The sequence below is a fragment of the Poecilia reticulata genome, linkage group LG9 (genome assembly GCF_000633615.1).
Source record: "Poecilia reticulata strain Guanapo linkage group LG9, Guppy_female_1.0+MT, whole genome shotgun sequence".
NCBI classification, from domain to species: Eukaryota; Metazoa; Chordata; class Actinopteri; order Cyprinodontiformes; family Poeciliidae; genus Poecilia; species Poecilia reticulata.
Genome location: NC_024339.1, coordinates 24,361,618 through 24,380,990, shown reverse-complemented (window position 1 = coordinate 24,380,990; position 19,373 = coordinate 24,361,618). Strand labels below are relative to the sequence as shown.

Below are 19,373 nucleotides of genomic sequence, written 5' to 3'. Positions count from 1 at the left end.
CATAAACATAATCGCACACTGCAAAAATAATAAGCCTTTAACTTATGTTATTTATTTGTTTATTATAGATAAACATATATTATTGGTAGATGGTAGACGTGGGAAAAAAAATATTTATGTAATGATTATGAACTGTTTAAGATGCTGCGCTCCATTAAAATTGACTTAATATTGGTTTTAAAGACAGCCAAAAAATTACTATCTGAAAGTCTTGAGTGAACTGTAAACTCAAGTGACCAGGAAATGTTTTAGTCCAATCTGTTGATGTCCAACTTTTATTAACCTTTATGAATTGTACCCCCAGTTTTCTATTATTACCTGATTGAAGTGTAACTCGGTGCTCGATCTTCTGCCACTGTAACCCATCTATTCCAAAGTTCCTTATTGTGCATTCAAAGGAGGCTTTTGATTCCAAACACCATGCCTGTAACAAGAGGCTCTTTGAGATGTTGCTGCCTTTTATCGTCTATGACCTCTGGCATTATGTTATTTTCATCCATTTTTTTTCCTGAGGTCGCCCAGAAAATAAATAAATAAATAAACAAATAAAAACGCCACTACATTCTTGTAAATTACAGCAAAAATACACGGTTTAAAAACCTTCGTTAGACTATGTCTATTGCAGAGTTTAGATACAGTAGTTAGCACTATGTTCCATATTCGAACCTTCATCGGATTTTATTTTGTAGATGCAGATCGGAAGTAGCGACTCTCGCGACACCCGAGGGCTTGACGGCAGATGTCCGGGAGCGCGGAGCGCACACGTCGCTCTCTTCACCACATCGCACCACTGCGGTAGGATCGGGGTGGCATCAGCAGAGGAGCAGACGGCAGGTAGCCAACACAGTTCACTTGTTCTGCCCCGCGCAACCCCAGAGGCGACTTTGTCACTTAGGAGGTACTTTCCCTTGAAAGGACATACTACAGCAGCATCTCCCAGGTTTGTTCCTGCAGCCTGGCGAGAGCGGAGGAAGGAGAAGTTTTGATCGTGTGATTTGTGTGTGTGTGTGTGTGTTGTTTTTTTTTTGTTTTTTGTTTTTTAACCACAATCCCTGTAACCTTGGAAGACTCACCTGATTGCTGTGCGAGGATGGGACCGCTACTCCCTTTCATCGTGTTGTGTTTGGGCGCCGCTGTCCCACACCGTGTGAAAGGTGAGTGGAAGAGTGAAGCTGTCATTACCTCATTTTGCGTTATTTGAGTCGAAGTAAGAGACTTGTGTGCAAAATATATTAAAAAGTGCTGAGAATTTGAATCAAAGAGACGAAGATGCACACAACGTTATGTGGGTCTGTATTGTTTGCAGCTCCCTGTATGGACGATGTGTTAATATACGTTCACGACTCATTAGTTAATGGGGTTACTTGTGTTTCTAGGACACTTTTGATGCAGTCAAAAGGATGAAAACATGTCTTTATCCATGCATATTTGTACTAAAAGGATGTTTACCGTGTTAGGCGCACAGAGTTCATATGAAAAAATGGGTATTTCTGCGCTCCCTTCTCGAAATGTGCATCAGCTGCTTGTCTGGATAAAATATGCTGAGCGTTCAGGTTTAACTGCCTCTACTAGACGATCATCCCCTTCTCTTTAACAAGCTGGTTTCTGAGAAAATGAAGACAGATAAAAAAAAACTAATAAAAAAATGTTGTAAGTGGAACAGAGAAACTACCAAAATGAGAATAAATTGCTCCTTCCTTGGTAGCTGCAATGTTATTGACCAGGATGACGTCACAAAAAGGTCAATTAGGCACTTTACATCTAACCTGGAGTTTTAGCGTTAACAGCCAGACTATCTTCCCTACAGAGGAAATTGCTACGTGCTTATAGATTGACCTATACACTTTAATATCCATTACAAATCAATCCACGTCCTCTTCTACTTTTAAGCTTTCCATCCTTTGGATGTTGGGAATGTTTCGGCTTTTGCCTGCCTCAATGTTGTTCATGGTCAGCACAAAAACAGTATACCTGTGGGATAGTATGTGAGGAAGACAGTCTGCAGTTGCGCTAATGGAAGTGGGTCATGCCATCCTCCTTGTCTCTATCCATTTAACGACACGCTTGCCTCAGGAGTCACACATGTCAGGCAGACCTCGGTCTCTAAACAAGGAGTCTGCCTCGAGCAGACTTTCTAAGGCTCCCTGAGCCACGGTGTCAACTCAGTGTCAACCGTTGCAAAACATAATACTCCCTGGTAGACTGGCATAATGAGTCTGGAGTAGAAGAACAGAGCTCTGGTGCTTTGGGTCGACTTGTTCCAAGGCTCGGAGAGTTAAAAATATACCTCGGCGGTACCTTAATTAATCCCAGTAAAAATATTTTGACATTATAGTGGAATTAAGTGGAATTCATCTAACTAGCTATGAGCTGGTATGAGATTCTCACAGTATGATAACCTTGGGTAAAGATACCTAGGTTTCCTGGTATTTAGACAAAAAAATGTTTTGCATTGTTGTTTCTTTTTAAAACAGAAAATCAACTATTTTTCTTACAGCTGCTAAAATATTGCAACATATGTAGCATTCTGTTGGATGCAAACCTTGGAAAAATTGATGTTTTCAGGAAATGAACATCTGATCAAAGTTACATGCTCTGTTTGATCATTTTAATCGGAAATGTAGCAATGACACACGTAGTTATTAATAAAGTTACACTAGGAAACAAAAATGTCTAAAAATGGAGATGTAATGATACAAGGCTATCTTCTTGGGTCACAAGTCTACCATCTGCCACTTTATAGACGTTCAGCTCTCAGTTTGGCATCTGCAGTTTCAAATGTAGGCAAAGCAAGTTTAATTGTATAATTTCTTCACAAGGTAATTCAAAGTGCTTTACAAGATGAAGGGAAAAGTTTTTTCTCACAACTCAGTTTTTTAGGGAGTTCGTTTTAGAGCTTAGGAGTATAGGAACTTAATGTTACCTCCTGCTGTTTTGAGGCGGCCCTGATAAAATCAAGTAAAAAGACCTCTGAATACCAGAGGTGTCTCGATACCTGGCAAGAAATCTGGGTTGTATTCACTGCTGATGCCCTTGGCTTATGGTCCAATACTCAGCACTCAAAATCACTAGACAGGATGCACTTCTTTCACATCCATGTTTGTGTTTTATGCAACCACGCACATTTCCAAATGACCAAATTTGTCTTTCTTGAAAGCAAAAATGTAGAACTTGTGCCTTTGCTCGCTGACCATTGAAGGAGGGGCACCATTGTTTTAAGCCGTTATACTCATCAGGTTTAAAGAATAAATGAAAATCAATCTGGCATCTCAGTAAAATGCCTTTAAAAAGTTGAAGTGGTAAAACAGCAGTCTATCATCTGCTGATGTATGTATGTCCAAGGAATGTACATGATACAAGATTAAATTTCCTTGAAGGCAACATTGCCTGTAACATCAGATTGAGTCCCAGAGATACAGACACCCTGTGTAGACCGAGGAAACGTTGCACGTATCCGCAGTCATTACTCAATGATAGCTGGTGCCTTCAGAGATAGCCCAAAAAACAAACACTATTGGTGATGTCACACAGTGCCACTGAAATAAATTGATGTGCCAGAAGCATTGCCCCCCCAGGTAAAAAACAGACTGCATTGTTCCAAGTCTGTGCGCAATACATCACATCGTCTGGTTGCTGGTGCTGACTCTCACACATTGTTTGGTATTCTGCCTGTCAAGCTTGGACAAAGCACAGGGTTGCACTCAGTGTGTGGAAATGTAAGATGCTCTCCTCTCTGTGCAAAGACCTAATGGAATTTTTCTTATTTTCGATTCGGGCCGTATTGTAATAATTGTGCAATTGAAGGCTTTTAGGCAAATGGTAAGCCATCTTGATTAGCAGTGTAATTGTCCGCATTCAACAAATTATGATTAATGATAATGTTGCTGCTTTGTTTTGGTCAATGGATTCACTCTGAACCAGACAAACTTTTTCAACCTTTTCACAATCAGTCATAGAAATGTCATTGCTAGAATATTAAATAACCTCTTTCAGCTTAGTTCTGGATGGATTTTCAAATTCAGTTTAGTTCAAAACTACTTTATTAATCCAAGGGTGAAATTAAATGCTATAATTCACACGATCCGAGTTTCTTCAAAAAGTTGTTTTAAACACTGATGACCGTTGGGTAGAGATGACCTCATGTAGCAGTGTGTATTACTACAGCTCTTAAGAAGCCTCTGACTGAAGACATTGTTATATCAGTCTGATGAAGAGGATTCTGTAATATTCATTTTATGAAGAATCTTTCTTCGTACAGTAATCTCCAGAAGTTTGATGGCATCCTGCTCGTTTGCTGTAAATCTCATGTGGCCCATTATGATTAATGGAAACAATGACTTGAACTTCCTCCTTTTCTCCGTCTTCTTTACTTTTCTGCTCTGGATCTATGTTCCATTTTTTAGGGTCTTTTTAGGATGCAACACATCAGAAGCAAAATAGTGTTTCATATGTATACATTTGCATAATTTTGGCACTATTGTATTACATTTAATTTGTTGAAGTGATACACTGCTATGCTTCCAATGTGCGTACTTAAAAAAAATAAAACAAACAAGTGTAATTGTATGTCTCGTTGAATGCGCCAATACAGACCCTGTTACTGAGCTTCAGTTTTATCAGATTTTTGACACTTCTGAGTAGGAGAGCCTTGAAAAAGATTGGTTTGACATGCCTTGGTTGGCACCTACCATCTACTGCCACTGTGAGTCGTTACATGGGAAAAAATAAGGCTTTACTTTTGTTGCATGTTTTATGCTGCCAATATCCATCCATCCATCCATCCATCCATCCATCCATCCATCCATCCATCCATCCATCCATCCATCCATCCATCCATCCATCCATCCATCCATCCATCCATCCATCCATCCATCCATTGATTATGCTGAGTTCAGCTAATAAGAGCTGATTTAGATGTTTTGCTCGCTGTATTTTGTTTTTTCATCATGACAGAACAAAACATTGCAAGCATTTAAGAACTTGAACCATCTAAACATCTCCTGTTCTTTCCTACCACCAGCTGTGAACATGGCATCAAAATATTTAAACTTGTCGTACGAGGCAGATACTGGCTCTTGACCCAGAGGTTCTGGTGCGCCTCTACCCAATGTAGAACCATGACCTCAGGATTAAGCTGAACAAATAGGATTAGTGCTAATTATATTTGCCAAATAATTACTAGTTGTTGTACTTAACAATTCATATTCTGCACTTCCCTGAACAGCGAGATATAACTTTGTTTACTATTTAATTGCTAATTCTTGAATACATATACAGGAATTTATCTGAAACCTTGTTGCATTTCTTGGCCTGTGCAAGTTCTGGTTGAACTTTGGGTAACGACTCGCAAACCCTGTCCAATATGCCCTTCATCCTGGTTTTAGATGCAACAGTCTTCAATTAGAGAATAAAGGTCAGGACTTTGTCAGATCGCCATCCCTGATAACCGCAGGAATCAATGTGACTCAGGAGAGGCCATCCTGTGCATAAGGAAAATTCTGCATAGAAAACTGTGAGGCACTGACATTGGCTTAAATTATTTTGGGATATATTTGTGGAACTTAATTGGGCTATTCATCGTCCGTGCACATGTTCCTTAATCCCCTTAATATTTGACGGAGAGGTCATTTGTCTCTTACGGTGACAAGTTAATGGATAAAGTGCTACTTATGTCGTGATGTAGTCAGACCTCTGCTGTCCTGCCTACATTTCATGCTCGACTTAATAGGAGGGCACTAGGGGGATGGTTATAGGGGATTCAAGGACAGTCAGGCGAAGAGCTTTAATAAAGGTATGACACGAAGGTGGCAGTGTTGGTTGGAATATATTCTTTAAATCCACACAGCTTCATGTTCGATTTTGGAAGGAAACTAAGTATGTGAATATTTTTTGCTTTATTTTTTTTATCTTATTTAACCTCTAGTAATCGAGTAAGCACGTGACTAGTCCACACACTCTCTTTCGAAATGCTATGCTGGGCTTCAGGCTCATTTCTCGCTTTTTAAGGTAACTTGCAGCTTATCAGTTCCACGTTTGTACATCAGAGAATGGAAAAAGGAGAAATGTTTAAACTCCTCTCATGGAAAGAAAAAAAAGGCTTATCGGCAGTAAAAATAGCTTCTTTTCATGCACAACTCTTCTTGTCCCCCCCCCCCCCCCTCCTTTTAAATCATTATCTGCTCTTATTCACACAAGTCTGGAAACATTGATTGTAAAACCGCTCAGACATGTTAAAAGTATCATTTACTGAAAGCAGCAGGCAGCATTATAATGGTGGGCTTAAGCTGTGATTTTATTTTTTTTACTTCTCCCCAGCATTATATTAAAGCCGGTGTCAAAATTCAAATCGTGGCTCTGCCAGGAAGAAGAGAGGACCCCTGAAAATAGTAAAACAGATTATATGAGTGCTCTTTTTGTAGTGTCAGTTCATGTTGAGTGTACATTAGTTGTTCTGCTAAGAACATGGAGCAGCCTATCATCTCCGAGCTCAAGCTTTCATAAGACCACACACTGGTTTTAAGTAATCCCACTGGGTCGTGATAAATGACTCAACTATGAGAAGGCTCACAGTGTGTGTTTAGCAATAAAAAAAAAAGAAAGAAAAATAAAACAGATGATAAGTTTTATATAACCCTGTCTGAAATAGATGCACTCTGGAAATCTTCGTGTACGGCTTTGCTTGCTCACATAGAATATCCAGATTCTAAATACCAACAATCCGGATTAGTTTGAGTTTAGTGGTCAACAGTCATACTTGTTTATTAAAGCCTAAATACAAAGTAAAGTTACCCAGAGTGACCGGACAGAAGCATTACTATTAACATAGGAAGAAATATCAACAGAAACAGAAATACCTTTTATTGCCCCACGATGGCGGCATTTCTGACCATGGGGAAATGTCTCCTCAAATATCAGCATGCTCCCCTTTATAAGCTAAGTTACAGGTTTTTAACTACTTTATTTTTATAATCTTAAAGGGATCCACATTTTCAAAAGCTCACCACAAATACATCACAAGATAGCACTTCCTCTGTCAGAGGGTTGAGTCCATTCTCTCAGTTTGAGCTGAGAAATCCAATACGTTACAGTTTTTTACATCACATTTTGCTTCATTCTTAACTCTGTGATTAAAAATGAAATTTTCCAGTCTATTTATTGTTATCAGGCACGGCCTGGTTACCGCTATCAAGATGTAACAAAGTATTAAAAAGTTAGTAAATGATTTTCAACAAAATATCCAAGTGCCAGGGTGAACACAAGTTCTTAAGCTCCGTGGAGCCGAGAGGATCGCTGCCCTGCTCCTCTCTGACCAGCTGCTGTGCACTGCCAGTCAGCTGGCTCAAGGAGGACATTTTTCTCTGACTTACAACATAACAAATTCACCCGCTCATAGAGGGACGTTAGAAATATTTCTAAAAGCACATCAAAGCTGCAGTTGACTAGCTATGAATAATTAATTGATGCAGAGTCAAGGACACAGTCCTGTGGGCTTCCTTAGGTAGACAATTGTTCACTAATTGGCGTAATATAGACATCAGCTGAATTTGACTGTATTCTGATATAATTATAATCATTTAGTCTCATTAATTTGATTGTATTGTTGTCAACTGGATTTATGTATTCCTACACATTTTGATATGCATTGGACCTATTTTGCATAATAATATAAAATGAATAGAAATACATTTAATACACTCAGTTGAATTAGAAAACTGGTCTGAAATAAGGAGCAGAATGGCAAACTGGTATAAGACGCTTTTTCAACAGTTTCATCCATTATGTCTAAAATACATCAATTACTCTGAAAGTCATTGTTTTAGCTGCCAACAGGGATGAAGACTGATTGGACACATGGGGAGAATGAGTGGATCTGACAGGAGGCATGAAAAGCAGAGATGAGACAGAGAGTGAGCTCTTATTCTAAACTGTTGCAGGAGTTAGTTGACAAAAAAAAAACAAAAACAAAAAAAAAACAGGGCCCTGGACTGTCAGTGGTACAGAAGTGATGAGGAGTCTCTAACAATGATGAAGTATTTTTCCATACTCTTTTAGTGCTTAGACTTTGTTTTTAGGCTTGTTCCTGTCTGTCACTGAATGTTTTTGTAATTATTTTCAGATTAGTTTAAGTTTTTCACAGTTATTGGCACTCCTGATAAAAATGCAGGAACATTCTTAAAGTGGCAGTAGAAATAAGTCTCATGTCATATCCAAACCTACAGAGAAAAAAAAGAGTCATGAATACTAATTAAAAGTTTCTGAATCTCCGATTATCCTAAAATGTATTATATACATTGAAACAACGCTTCAATTTTACTTGGAATTTATTTTAAAGGAATTTGTTTAATTTCTTCAACCCAGCTGAATAAGCTCCACTGTGGTGCAAGAAATGCAGAGATGGAAAAAGGTTGTGAAGAAACTCAACATAATTAGTCCAACCATTTGCAGTGCAAAACATTCATAACTCCTTTCACAAAACATCAAAAGATTATATATTTTTGTAGCTTAGGAATTACATGAATGTAAACATATCTTTTCTTGGTGAAGAGGATTGGTCATCTTTCATGATCAAGTTTGTGTCGAGGCATTAAGTTTGTTAGCAACATAAAGAATTATGGTAAGCACTAGGATGTACCCCAGCTGTTTCTTTATGCTGACTGATTTTGTTTATTTACTTGCTTTGCTGTGGGAGTGGTTGCTCAGAGCTCTGGGCCTGACTGATTTGTTGGAGTGGTGTCACACCAGCATCAGCCTTTCTTTATCAGTGTTTACCAGAACTGCGCCTTTTCATAACAGATCAATAAGCAGAATAACTGATTTTGGAATACAGTGCAGAATCACAGCAGCTTTTAAATCTATGGAGGAGGGTAGCTACAGCTGGTTTAAGTTTTACTGGCTGACTACTGCTTTGGGGAAGTGGGGTTAAAACTGCACAGAGTAGCCTTTTCTGACTTTATACCCCACGCATAAATGGTTAGATGAGGCAAAAACCATTAAATTTTGAATGCTTAAACAGAAAAGCTGGCTAAATTGGCACATTTTAGAGATATGTTCTGCTGTGAGGACATGAAGTCTTTTAGTGCTCAAGTGTGGGTTAGTGTTATCCTTCCCATCTCTGAAAGTTTCCTTTCTAAGGGTACTTGAAGGTTTTAAAGAGCTCTCGAGTATTTAGGAATTCTTTTTCTTTTAAACTTCTAATGATTTAAGATTTGGAAAGGATTTTTTTTCAATGCTTGTAGCATTCTGGTTGTATTTATTAGAAATATGCTGCAGATTTCGTACAATGAAGCAATGCCAGACCAAGTTAAAATTAAGGTCACAGCAGTTAAATTTGGTATGTTATGATACAGTTTCCCCAGTTGGATTTTGCAACATCAAAACATTTTCAGCAAACCTAGTCGTCTGATTTTAGATCAAATGGTTAAGCATGTGGGTGAAATTATTACTAACAATAAAAACATTGATCCTGGATAGATAACAGTTAATGGTCTTAACAGTTTATTGTTCTTTTCACAAAGAAAGTCTCCCCTAAAATAAAGTTTGGACGAAGCTACCGTAAACCTTCCACCATGCTGTGACAAACAGATACAGTGTGTTGCAAGAGTTCACTCCCCTCACAGAGAAATGCTTAATCCATCATCTGACAATGGAAAGCGATTGTCACAACCACAAACCTACCGGGACATTATTGTTTCTCAAAACTGATAGATCTGACAGTTCAGTTTGAATTTAATTTAGTTTCACTAATTCACAACGAATGTCACCTCCAGGCACGACAAAGCAAACAGCTCCAAATCAAGGAGAGGATTAATCACAAAAATCATATAATAACTGTAAAGGAGCTGAAAAGGTTCATAGATTAGGTGGTAGGACAACTTTCATTTTTGCTCTCCACAAATCTGGTCTTTATGGTAAAGTAGCAAGAAGAAAGCTATAATTGAATGGAAGCTATAAGAAGCTCTGGTGAAAATGTTCTGAACGTAATATGGGCTACATAAACATCCAGAATATGGTGCTGTCACATAATGAGACCAAAACTGTATAAACTGCTATGAGTAGCATTAAAACACACACCACTCCCATGAAGACAGTGGTAGCAGCATCATACTGCGGCAGTATGTTTCTTCATCTGGCTGGAGCCTGGCCAGTTGATGATGGAACGATAGATGGGGCTAAATACAGGACGATACTGGAAGAAGACCTGTTAGAGGGTACAAAAGACAGAAGAGCGTGAAAAGCCTTAAAAACTGATTATCATAGCAAACCATTTGGTCTGACTGGGACAGAGCTAATTTGCAAGGACGAATGAAAAAGCTTCAGTCTGTTAATGTTCAAAACTAGCAGAGTCATACCCTAAAATAAAACTGTAGCAAATGGGGTTTTGCTACAATTACAAAACCACTATTTGCAATTTTAGCAAAAGGCTCTTCTACAAAGTCTTGATTCAAATGACTGCAAATGAACATGATATTACTTTATTTGTAACAAAAATTCAAACTTAAAAAGAATATACTAATTTCATCTCATTCCACAATTATGGATTACTTTTTGCTCCATCACACATCCCTTGTACTGATAAAGTACAAGGGAGTTCCTGGTTATCATGTGACAAAAATGTAGAAGAGCTCAAAAATGTAAATACTTTTGCAAGATACTGTTGCTGTTTTAACTTATCTTTGAGTTAATGGTGCTGGATGCAGGCTATGCGCTTGTGATTTTGTGTGTGTGCACTTCTGCGTGGGTCTCCGTTTGCAAAGTTTGAAGATGTAACCCAGAAATGTCACTGCAGAAAGTTGAGGCAACAATTCAGACTGTTTTTGCACATTGCTAATATGAATCTATACTTCTCTCATTTTCAAAAGCACAAAGAAAAAGAAAAAAAAAACACTTTTTTTTTTATTTATCACGCCAGCTAGATGGGTTTTCCTGACATTTCTTTTAAATAAACTCCATTTTCAATTGAAAGCTCTAGTGGAGCCTTGTGCTTTATCTTAAATATAGATAAGCCTCTGATGTGTTTTAAGGAGGTGTATTTAGGGTAATGGCATACCTACTGAGAGGTGAAGTGCAGTGTTTAGGCAAATATCTTCAGCCCAGATGTTTTAAATTACCCCTTGGGATACATGGTGCCATACAGGAAAATAGAATGAGAAAGGTAAAAGGCTGTGAATCAGGATGGAAATTTACTCTAATGTGGAATTCAATGGACAGAAAACACTCATCATCAAACTTCAAAATAGAAGAACCCGTTCGAAAACTGAAAATTATTCTCCAGTGTGGAAAAAGAAGCCGTCGGCATTTAGAAGTTAAGGCAATAGTTGCCGCAAGTTGCAGCATCTTTTAGTATTAGAGTGCAGGAATGAACCTAACAACCTCTTTCTTCATTTTCTTTATATATTTCATTTCAGTAATATTGTAAATTTTGTAGGCCTACACAATTCTTGGGAAATTAATAGGTAAGTATGTTTTTTTTTTCAATTTCTAAACAGAGGAATTTAGAGTTGTATAATTTTTTGGGAAGAAAAGGAACAAGAGAAGGACAAAGTAAGATCGTGCCAGACATTAGAGATGCTATTTTTTATTAGACTATATTCTGTTCTGCCCCAAGGCTTCATTTTGCTTCGACCCCGTAATATCACCAAGGGCAAGCTAAATTCTGTTGCAACCACCTGTGTAAGTCATACCACTAAAAGATAAAACTCAAAGGATTGGAGTGAAGGGTTCCTCCCAAAAGAGAAGAAATGAAACATTAAAAAAAACAGGTTAAGAAATACATTTTTAGAGGTGCAGCACTAATTAGTACCAGTTTTTTTTTTCATTCTTGAGCATGCCTTTATTTAATAGGAGTCCATATTACCCTGAGTTTTCTGAAGAACAGACCCACAGTATCATGGATTATCGTAAGAGTAGCCATGCAGTGATTCTCTATATTTTCATCCTTTGTTGCACAACAGACACACCCTCAAGTCAGTAGGGTTAATGTTGTCATTGAAGAAACGCACGCAGTTCCTGGCAAGATTCTGGAAGTATTTAGTGAGCTTGTCAACGTAATAATTGTGATAGTAGATCAGAAAAGGCCTTTTTCTGACATGCCTCCTTAGCAGCTGGTAGGTATGTAGATACCATCTAACCGTTGTTATTTAGACTCAGTGACCCCAAGATGCTGCTACACTACCAATGTTTTTACTATAGAAGTAGTTTTCAATTATTTATTTTTTTTATGAAAAAAGTGTCGTCAAAACCAACATAGCACTGGAAAATGTAGTGCTATGTCTCCTCATTAAACCCTGAATCATGTGTGAAAAACAGTATTTGGAAAGTTAAAATTCACAATCGTCACCTCGGATTGATTTCTGCAAGGAATCATCAAAATAGACTCTTCCTAACAACATGATGTAGGCTAATGGATCTTAAAAAGCAAGAATTCAACGGAAAACTCAATATACGAGAAAAAAGTGACAGTGAAGTACAGAGAGAGCCATTATTGACAATATTTCCATTTAGAAATTGAATTATATTTGCAAACCACGTTTTGTATCATGACGTTGCAAGTCACTGTTCCATCTGTAACAGATTGTTACTGCTCTTTCGGTGGATATGGAAAAAGTAAGCAAGGGATTTGTGAAGATCAACAATATACTTTAAATGTTCTCAAGTCTTTCCCATTTGGAATCATTTCTAAAATAAATGAGCCTTCATGGTCTGCCAATATGAGGGGCACCAGTGAACACATTGACTATAAACTGAGGCTTTTTTCTTAAATGATTCATTTCTCAGCAATTTATTTAAGGCCTTTTGTAGATGATTTAGTAACTAATAAGAGTTAATAGCGATAAGTCTTACATTTATTGGATGAGGAAACAGGAGACACAAAGTGTTTAAATGTTAATTGGAGTTTTGTAGACCTCATAAAAAGGTTTGATGTCATAATTATTGTATTGATTATTATATAAAATTAGTAAATTTCCAGATGGAGTATTATTAAGCCCTCTAACGCTAAGGTTTGTCTTTCTCCTTCTGGTTTGCTTCGAAGCCAAGTCTTGCCACAGTTTTGTCTGTGTATTATTTACGGGTGTTTGAAGCTTATTAAATATTTACTTATGTGACCTTTCTAACCTGCCTTAGTTCTCTTAGCCTGGAGTGCTAGTACATTCTGAAAATAGCGTGTTGTATTATAGTGCTGAAACTGGCAGGAGTTTAACAAAAGAAGATGTCAAAGGAGGTTGAAGGTTTAAATACTCAGGTCACTGTATTAAAAAAGGAATATTTATAGCATCTCACATCCTCTCTTGTTTCCTCTCATAGTGTATTACACACAAAGTCGATATTCCATGCATAACACACCGATCTATGGTTTAGACAGAACACATCCAACTGATCTTGTTTGATGTTACAAATAAAATAAGTGGCTCGGGTTTGCCTGGAATTTGGATTAAGCTTGTATATTATTGGGACATGAGATTGTTTATTTTTGTCTCACAGTATTTACTGTGCAGTAAATCCTTCAGTCATTTCAAGGATATTTGCAAAGACTAAATTATGTTCTTTGCACAGATTAAAAACAGACAAGGAATTACAGAGAAGAAGCTTTTGCATGATGTTTGAAGGTTTGATAAGGCACATCATCGCACATATAAGCAATGCATACATAGCGTTTTTTCTTTTCTTTTTTTTTTCTTTTTTCGCTCGCTGGCTTTCTGGGAAAGTCATGGCTGAAACATGAAGCTCAGTGAACGAGTGGGTAAGCAGGATCAAGAAAATTCAATTTGTCAGGGTTGCCCTTTTCAGTACATACAATGCACAGCTTAGGCCAGTGGGTTTGATATATGAGGGCAACAAATCAGAAAATATGTTTTTTTTTCTGTAACTCCATCCATCTTTAATATGCTTTTGATGTTGCAGAGGAACACCGTGCAGTGTCTCTAACATTTTGAGCTGACTGGGAGTTTTAAGTTTAACAAATTAGCAATGTTGCTCTGTGAATGACCTGCCAAGTAGGATCTTGAAAAGTGAGGCATATTTGGTTTGCAACCTAGACGCAAACCACGATTTTAGGACTATATGTATTGCCACTATGAACTTTATTGAAAGAGAACAGGAAATTGAATTATATTCTTCTTCATTCTGGATGGAGTGTGTGTCTGCATCATTACATGATGTCATGCTTCTAAGATCAGTTTTCTTTTTTTCATCATTTGAGCATCAGGTTTCTCTTAAATATATCTTATTGACCTATTGACATGAGTGACAGGAGCAGCATAGCAGACAAGAGCAGCTTTTATTTTCTGACTGAACAATGACAGTGAAAGCTTAAATCAGTGTGATGAGTTTTAGAGAGTGGAAAATGTGGTCGCATCACATTCAACTGATGATAACTTTCTAAACTACAGAAAAGTAACTGTTAGGGAAGCTCAAATGTGGAAAAATTGGACTTATGTTGATATGCGATAGTAATACTTCTGTTGTGTTAGATTTACCAATGTTTTATTTTATTTTTTTTTTTATCCGATTACTCGATTAATCATAAAAATAATCGATAGATGACTCAACTACTAAAATATTTGTTTACAACAGCCCTAAAATAGTTAACAAATTTAGTCAAGTGTGTTTGTGTCGCAACATTTGGTTGGATATTATATAAGTGCCATGCGTGAACGTTCTGCTTGCCAGTGGTACATTTGGCCAGTTGGATGGACTTCTGTTGCCTTCAGTGCTCACTAAGGGTACATGTTTCTAGCGACCAAGATGATGAAGATGAAGGAAAAGCATGAAAACAGGCAGCAAATTATAAGTTGATAGAAACATGTTATCATTGTAATGTTCTCCAATACTATCACAGTTATTTTTCTTTTACATCACACTTAAAATAAAGAATCCTTACATTTCAAACTGTCTTTTAAATAATATTTTTTGTGTGTAGAATTATTTATTTCCAATTTGATACGTCTGCATGTTAATCTATAATCCACATTTGGTCAAATGCAGCTGAGACTGAGCAATCGGTGGTTGAATAAATCTCTTCGCTTGAGATTCACCAAACAGAACTGAGATCAGAATTTTCAGATTTTTCTTGACTAGTCATGTGGGGTTGTGGGGTTAAATACAAAAAAATAAAAATCTTCTATTCCCTTACTTATAAAATGCATCGAACTCTTACTTTAATCTTTTAATTAATGCATCAAGCAAGAGCATCTACAGTGTTGGCCTTTTTCAGTTTAATGAAGATCTATTAACGGTCTACGTAATGCATAAATAGGCATAATGTGTAATTAAATCATTTTGTTACTAATGTATCTCTAATGACTCCGGTTTGTTTTTTATCAGTATGAGATGCACTATTTTAGCATTAAAATTACACTGAAATAAGGAGACAAATGGCAAATTGACCTGGAGCCATATTATCATTTCAATGTCTTCTTTTTTCAGAGATTAAAAAGAGTTTGTGTCTTAATACTGTCGAGCTTCCAAACTAACTCTTGACCAATAAGTAATCTTGCCTTTGAACATGATTTAAAAATGAAACTATAATTAGTGACCTTAAGAGGAGTTTATACTTCAATACTATGTAGACAAATATTCCCCCCTGTTTGCTTGGAAAAAATCTGAAACTGGCTTCAGTGTACATTGATTGTTCTTGACAATAAAGCTAGGATGTTATTTTGGCAAAGCATTAGAAAATGCTTATTTTGGATGATAGATTAATCAGCCCTGTGATTGGTTGTAGGAAATCTAAAAAAATCTAAGAACATTTTCGTGTAGGCTGAATATTTCAATTTAAAATGCTGCTGCATCCTTTGGGAATTACGAATCTCAGTCACAAAATGTATGTGTATGCATTGATTTGCCTCTCACCCAAAACGCTACATAGGAAACAACACTGAAACAAGAGTGCTAATGAGGGAAAATACTTAACGAACAGGGTCAAGGAAATGCCTCTGTGTGCTATTGAATATGTATTATTTCTGTGCATTGACACAAACCGTAACGTTAAACGTGTTTTCCCTCTCCCTGTTTGACTTTCCTCGCCGGTTAATCCGACGTGGCACTTTTCATCACTCTTCCTTCAGCGTGAAGGATTCAAATGAGACGTGAGCGCTGCTGCTTCTTCATACATGTTTCATGAATCTTTTTAGGCTGCTCCTGGGATGAAAGCGCAAATGTGTGAGATCTTGTCTGGAAAAAAGGGTACAAAAGATGGGAGGTGTCCAAGTTTGTAATGAGGCTAGCAAGATCTCCTGGCTCGCAAGCAAACTAGGGCATCTGTAATGAGTGTGAAGGGAGATGAGGAGATGGGGGGGACAGGGCAGAGACAGAGAGCTGTTTTGCAGCCACAAGCTGTAATGTCAGGCGTCCTAAAGATGCCTGGAAGGAAGCAGACGTCAATCATGCTGTCGCTCCCACTCAAAAGAGATACTGGAAGCATCGGTAATTATGACTGTCAGCAGAGCCTGAAGTGTCTTTTTCCCCACAAACTCTGCTAGCGTTAGCCTGCATGTGATGGCTTGAGTCAGTTTTTATTCTCATTATTTGCCGCTTACTTATCAATAAGATCTCTTTAAAATATTTAATTTTGAAACTGAAATTACTTACAGTTAAATACCACATTGCCAAACTGGCGAGGGATAGAAGCATGTATATGGAATCTGGTGAAATATTTATGAAGGCGTATTAGTTTTGCTGGCTCCTAATTAGTAGGGACCTGAAATAGATTTTTAGAGGAATGATATTAATTATCACAATCCATCAAAGGGCGTTGTTGTTATGCTTCCTTGCCAGGATGTGATTTACAACAGAGAGGAGATTGTTTATTCAGTTAGGCCTCTTACTCCGAATCATCAGCACCCATTTTGAACTGATAAGTTCGGAAAGTATGAGTCAGAACCTAAAAGTAGACTCATTTTTTCCACTTTCCTTCAGTCATTTTTGTTCCAGTTTGTTGTTTATGTTGTCATCTGTTTTCTATGCTGCTTTGACAGAGCTGTGTTGCAAGTTGCTCCTCATAATTTCAAAGGTTTCCATCACTGTTAAAACTGCATAATTTCCATGGTGATTGCATTTTATATTGGCTGAAAGGGATAATAAGTACTGTCCTATTAATATGGTCCTGAATGGATTGCATCAGTTGCAGTTTGGAGGCGGCATTAAATAAAATTCTGATTGCTGAGAGCCAGGAGACGGGGTTAGAGGTCACGTAACTATCGACTTTTCTTGAGGAACCTGGTTGATTGTCATCCAGATATCGCCTTCCTGTTTTGGTGGTAGTTACTCGAAATACACTTTTGATTTTAGACAAATGTCTTATTAATTAGCTGTATACTTTGAAAACCAGGCTTGATAATGGAAAATGTTTGTTTGTATTTAACTTTCAAGATGTCTTGATGTTTTGGTTCAAATATGTTTGCCCTTTAAGATACATTTGCAAGGGAATTGCTCAAATGTATAGAACTGTGTTGAACATGTTAGTATGTTCAATTTAACTTGATCCCAATTAATACTGGAAGATCAGGAATTAAAGTTTTAGACACAGGATCAATATTACATTGACAATCCAGATACACTGCCAAATCAAAACACTGTACTTCCAGGGTTTTTAAGAAGTATTTACTTCACAACATGGCGTGGCAAAACAAAACAAAAACAAAATCCCTTTACTCCCATTTCATGATGCCTTAAAAAGCTCGACATATGATATGTCTCTGTAGTTATAAAGCCCTAGCACATCTGACTTCATGGTTCATAGACGTACACAGGTTATACATTCACCTCAAAAGAGCCAGAGTCCCAGGTTGCTTGAAAATCTGGTGAACCCTGCATGCCCTGGGCTGAGTGCATTATCCCTGCCCCTTGCCCATGATGAGGAGAGGTATTGATCCTATGCTGAGACAAAAGCCCTCTGTGCACCTTTGCAGAGCTTAAGGTTGTCGGAGGCAGGATGCAGAGTAATGAAAGCAGCAGAAAGCAGAGACGGGACCGGCTTAGACCCAACCAGTATTGAGACCTTACCACTAAAGAACAATACATTTTGGCATTTTTAAACCCCTAATTCCAAGTCAGTTTGATTGGTTTTCCTTGGAGCTTAAATACATCATAAAAAACACTTTGTACTTTAGTTCTGGTGGTCATAAAGATAATTTAGGGCTCTTGTGAGAACATACGTCCTAGAAATAACTGTATTTTACTCCCACTATGAGGTCAAACTACTAGCAAGAAAAGCCAGCAGACAAGGAGACGCAAAAGGAAGCATCTTGTGTCAAGTAAGGTTGATTAATGCCAAGGACTTCAGATTTCTTGTGAGAAGTTCCTTTGTGGTGGTGATGGCATTTATTGAAGCCTCAAACCTTTCAGTGACCAGAGATCAAGCTCCCATTTCTGATAAGAGTTGCTCATTAGAGCTCGCAAAATCTCTATGTTGTGGTGTGGCTTGCGTAGAGAGAAAAAAAAAGATTAAGCACATTTATTGCAAGCATAAAATCCGTTTTCAAAATCATTTAATCACATCTTAAAGTTTACTTCGCGCTGTCTGGACCCCAAAACAGAGATCCATCATCTGTCTGTGAGTTCGTACGATTTTCAGAGTTATTATTCAAATATATCTGACATGCTTTGCTCAAAATGCCACAGATTTATAGTATATTCCAGTTCCTTGCATATATTTTGGCATAGCACAAGATTTATTCTAGTTTCCATCACACCAGCCTTAAAAGAGATGGAATGAATCTTCTCTCATCCCTGCATTGATGAACATCATATGATTTCTGATGTACACTTGGAAAAAAAAAACCCACGTCAAAGGCAGGACTCTGTCTCCCTCTGTTTCTCTGAGCTGCAAATATTAGGGCCTTGATGTTTCAGCACAGGGAATACCAAACATCCCTGCCCTTGCGGATCACTTGTGGCTACAGCTCGAGCTTCATGCTGCCATTATCTCTTCTACATAAGCCTTGTTATCCTCTGAGGTAAAGGAACCGGAGCGTTGAAGTGGCAGATTAGCTCTTAAAACAAATTAAAAGGTTTGTCAAAATGCTACAATCTTTACTATCCGATAAGTAACCTGGCTCATACTGTATTTTGTAAACTCAGATACAATGTATCCATGTGAAGATAAAAAAAAAAAACTGGTTTAAATTAAGAATTTGAAAGTAGGTCAATAATTTGTATTTTGTAATACATGAAAAAATAAAAACAATAATTCTTTCACTGTTTGCAGTCTGATCCACCATTTATATTTCTAAAAGAATCTCATATCTAACAGCCTACCTCAGACTAGACAGCTCAATGCTAAGTTGTTAGCATTGAGCTAACAACTTAGCAGACATTAACTATATAAGATGGCAAGCTGTGGGAAAAAAATAACTGAACATGAATTCACCGATTTT

The 19,373-nt window shown here is 37.5% G+C and overlaps 1 protein-coding gene across 2 annotated transcripts in view; it reads left to right on the top strand.

The window, feature by feature from the left end:
* Positions 1-19,373, top strand: part of edil3a (EGF-like repeats and discoidin I-like domains 3a) — a 265,981-nt gene that overhangs the window by 128,367 nt on the left and 118,241 nt on the right. The window contains exons 5-6 of one of the 2 annotated variants that reach the window (XM_008418884.2): positions 690-898; positions 1,068-1,154. In XM_008418884.2, the coding sequence (XP_008417106.2) occupies positions 690-898; positions 1,068-1,154 (296 nt within the window). Of the gene's footprint in view, positions 1-689; positions 941-1,067; positions 1,155-19,373 lie in introns of those variants that run through there. The other variant, XM_008418883.2, reaches the window with a different exon arrangement.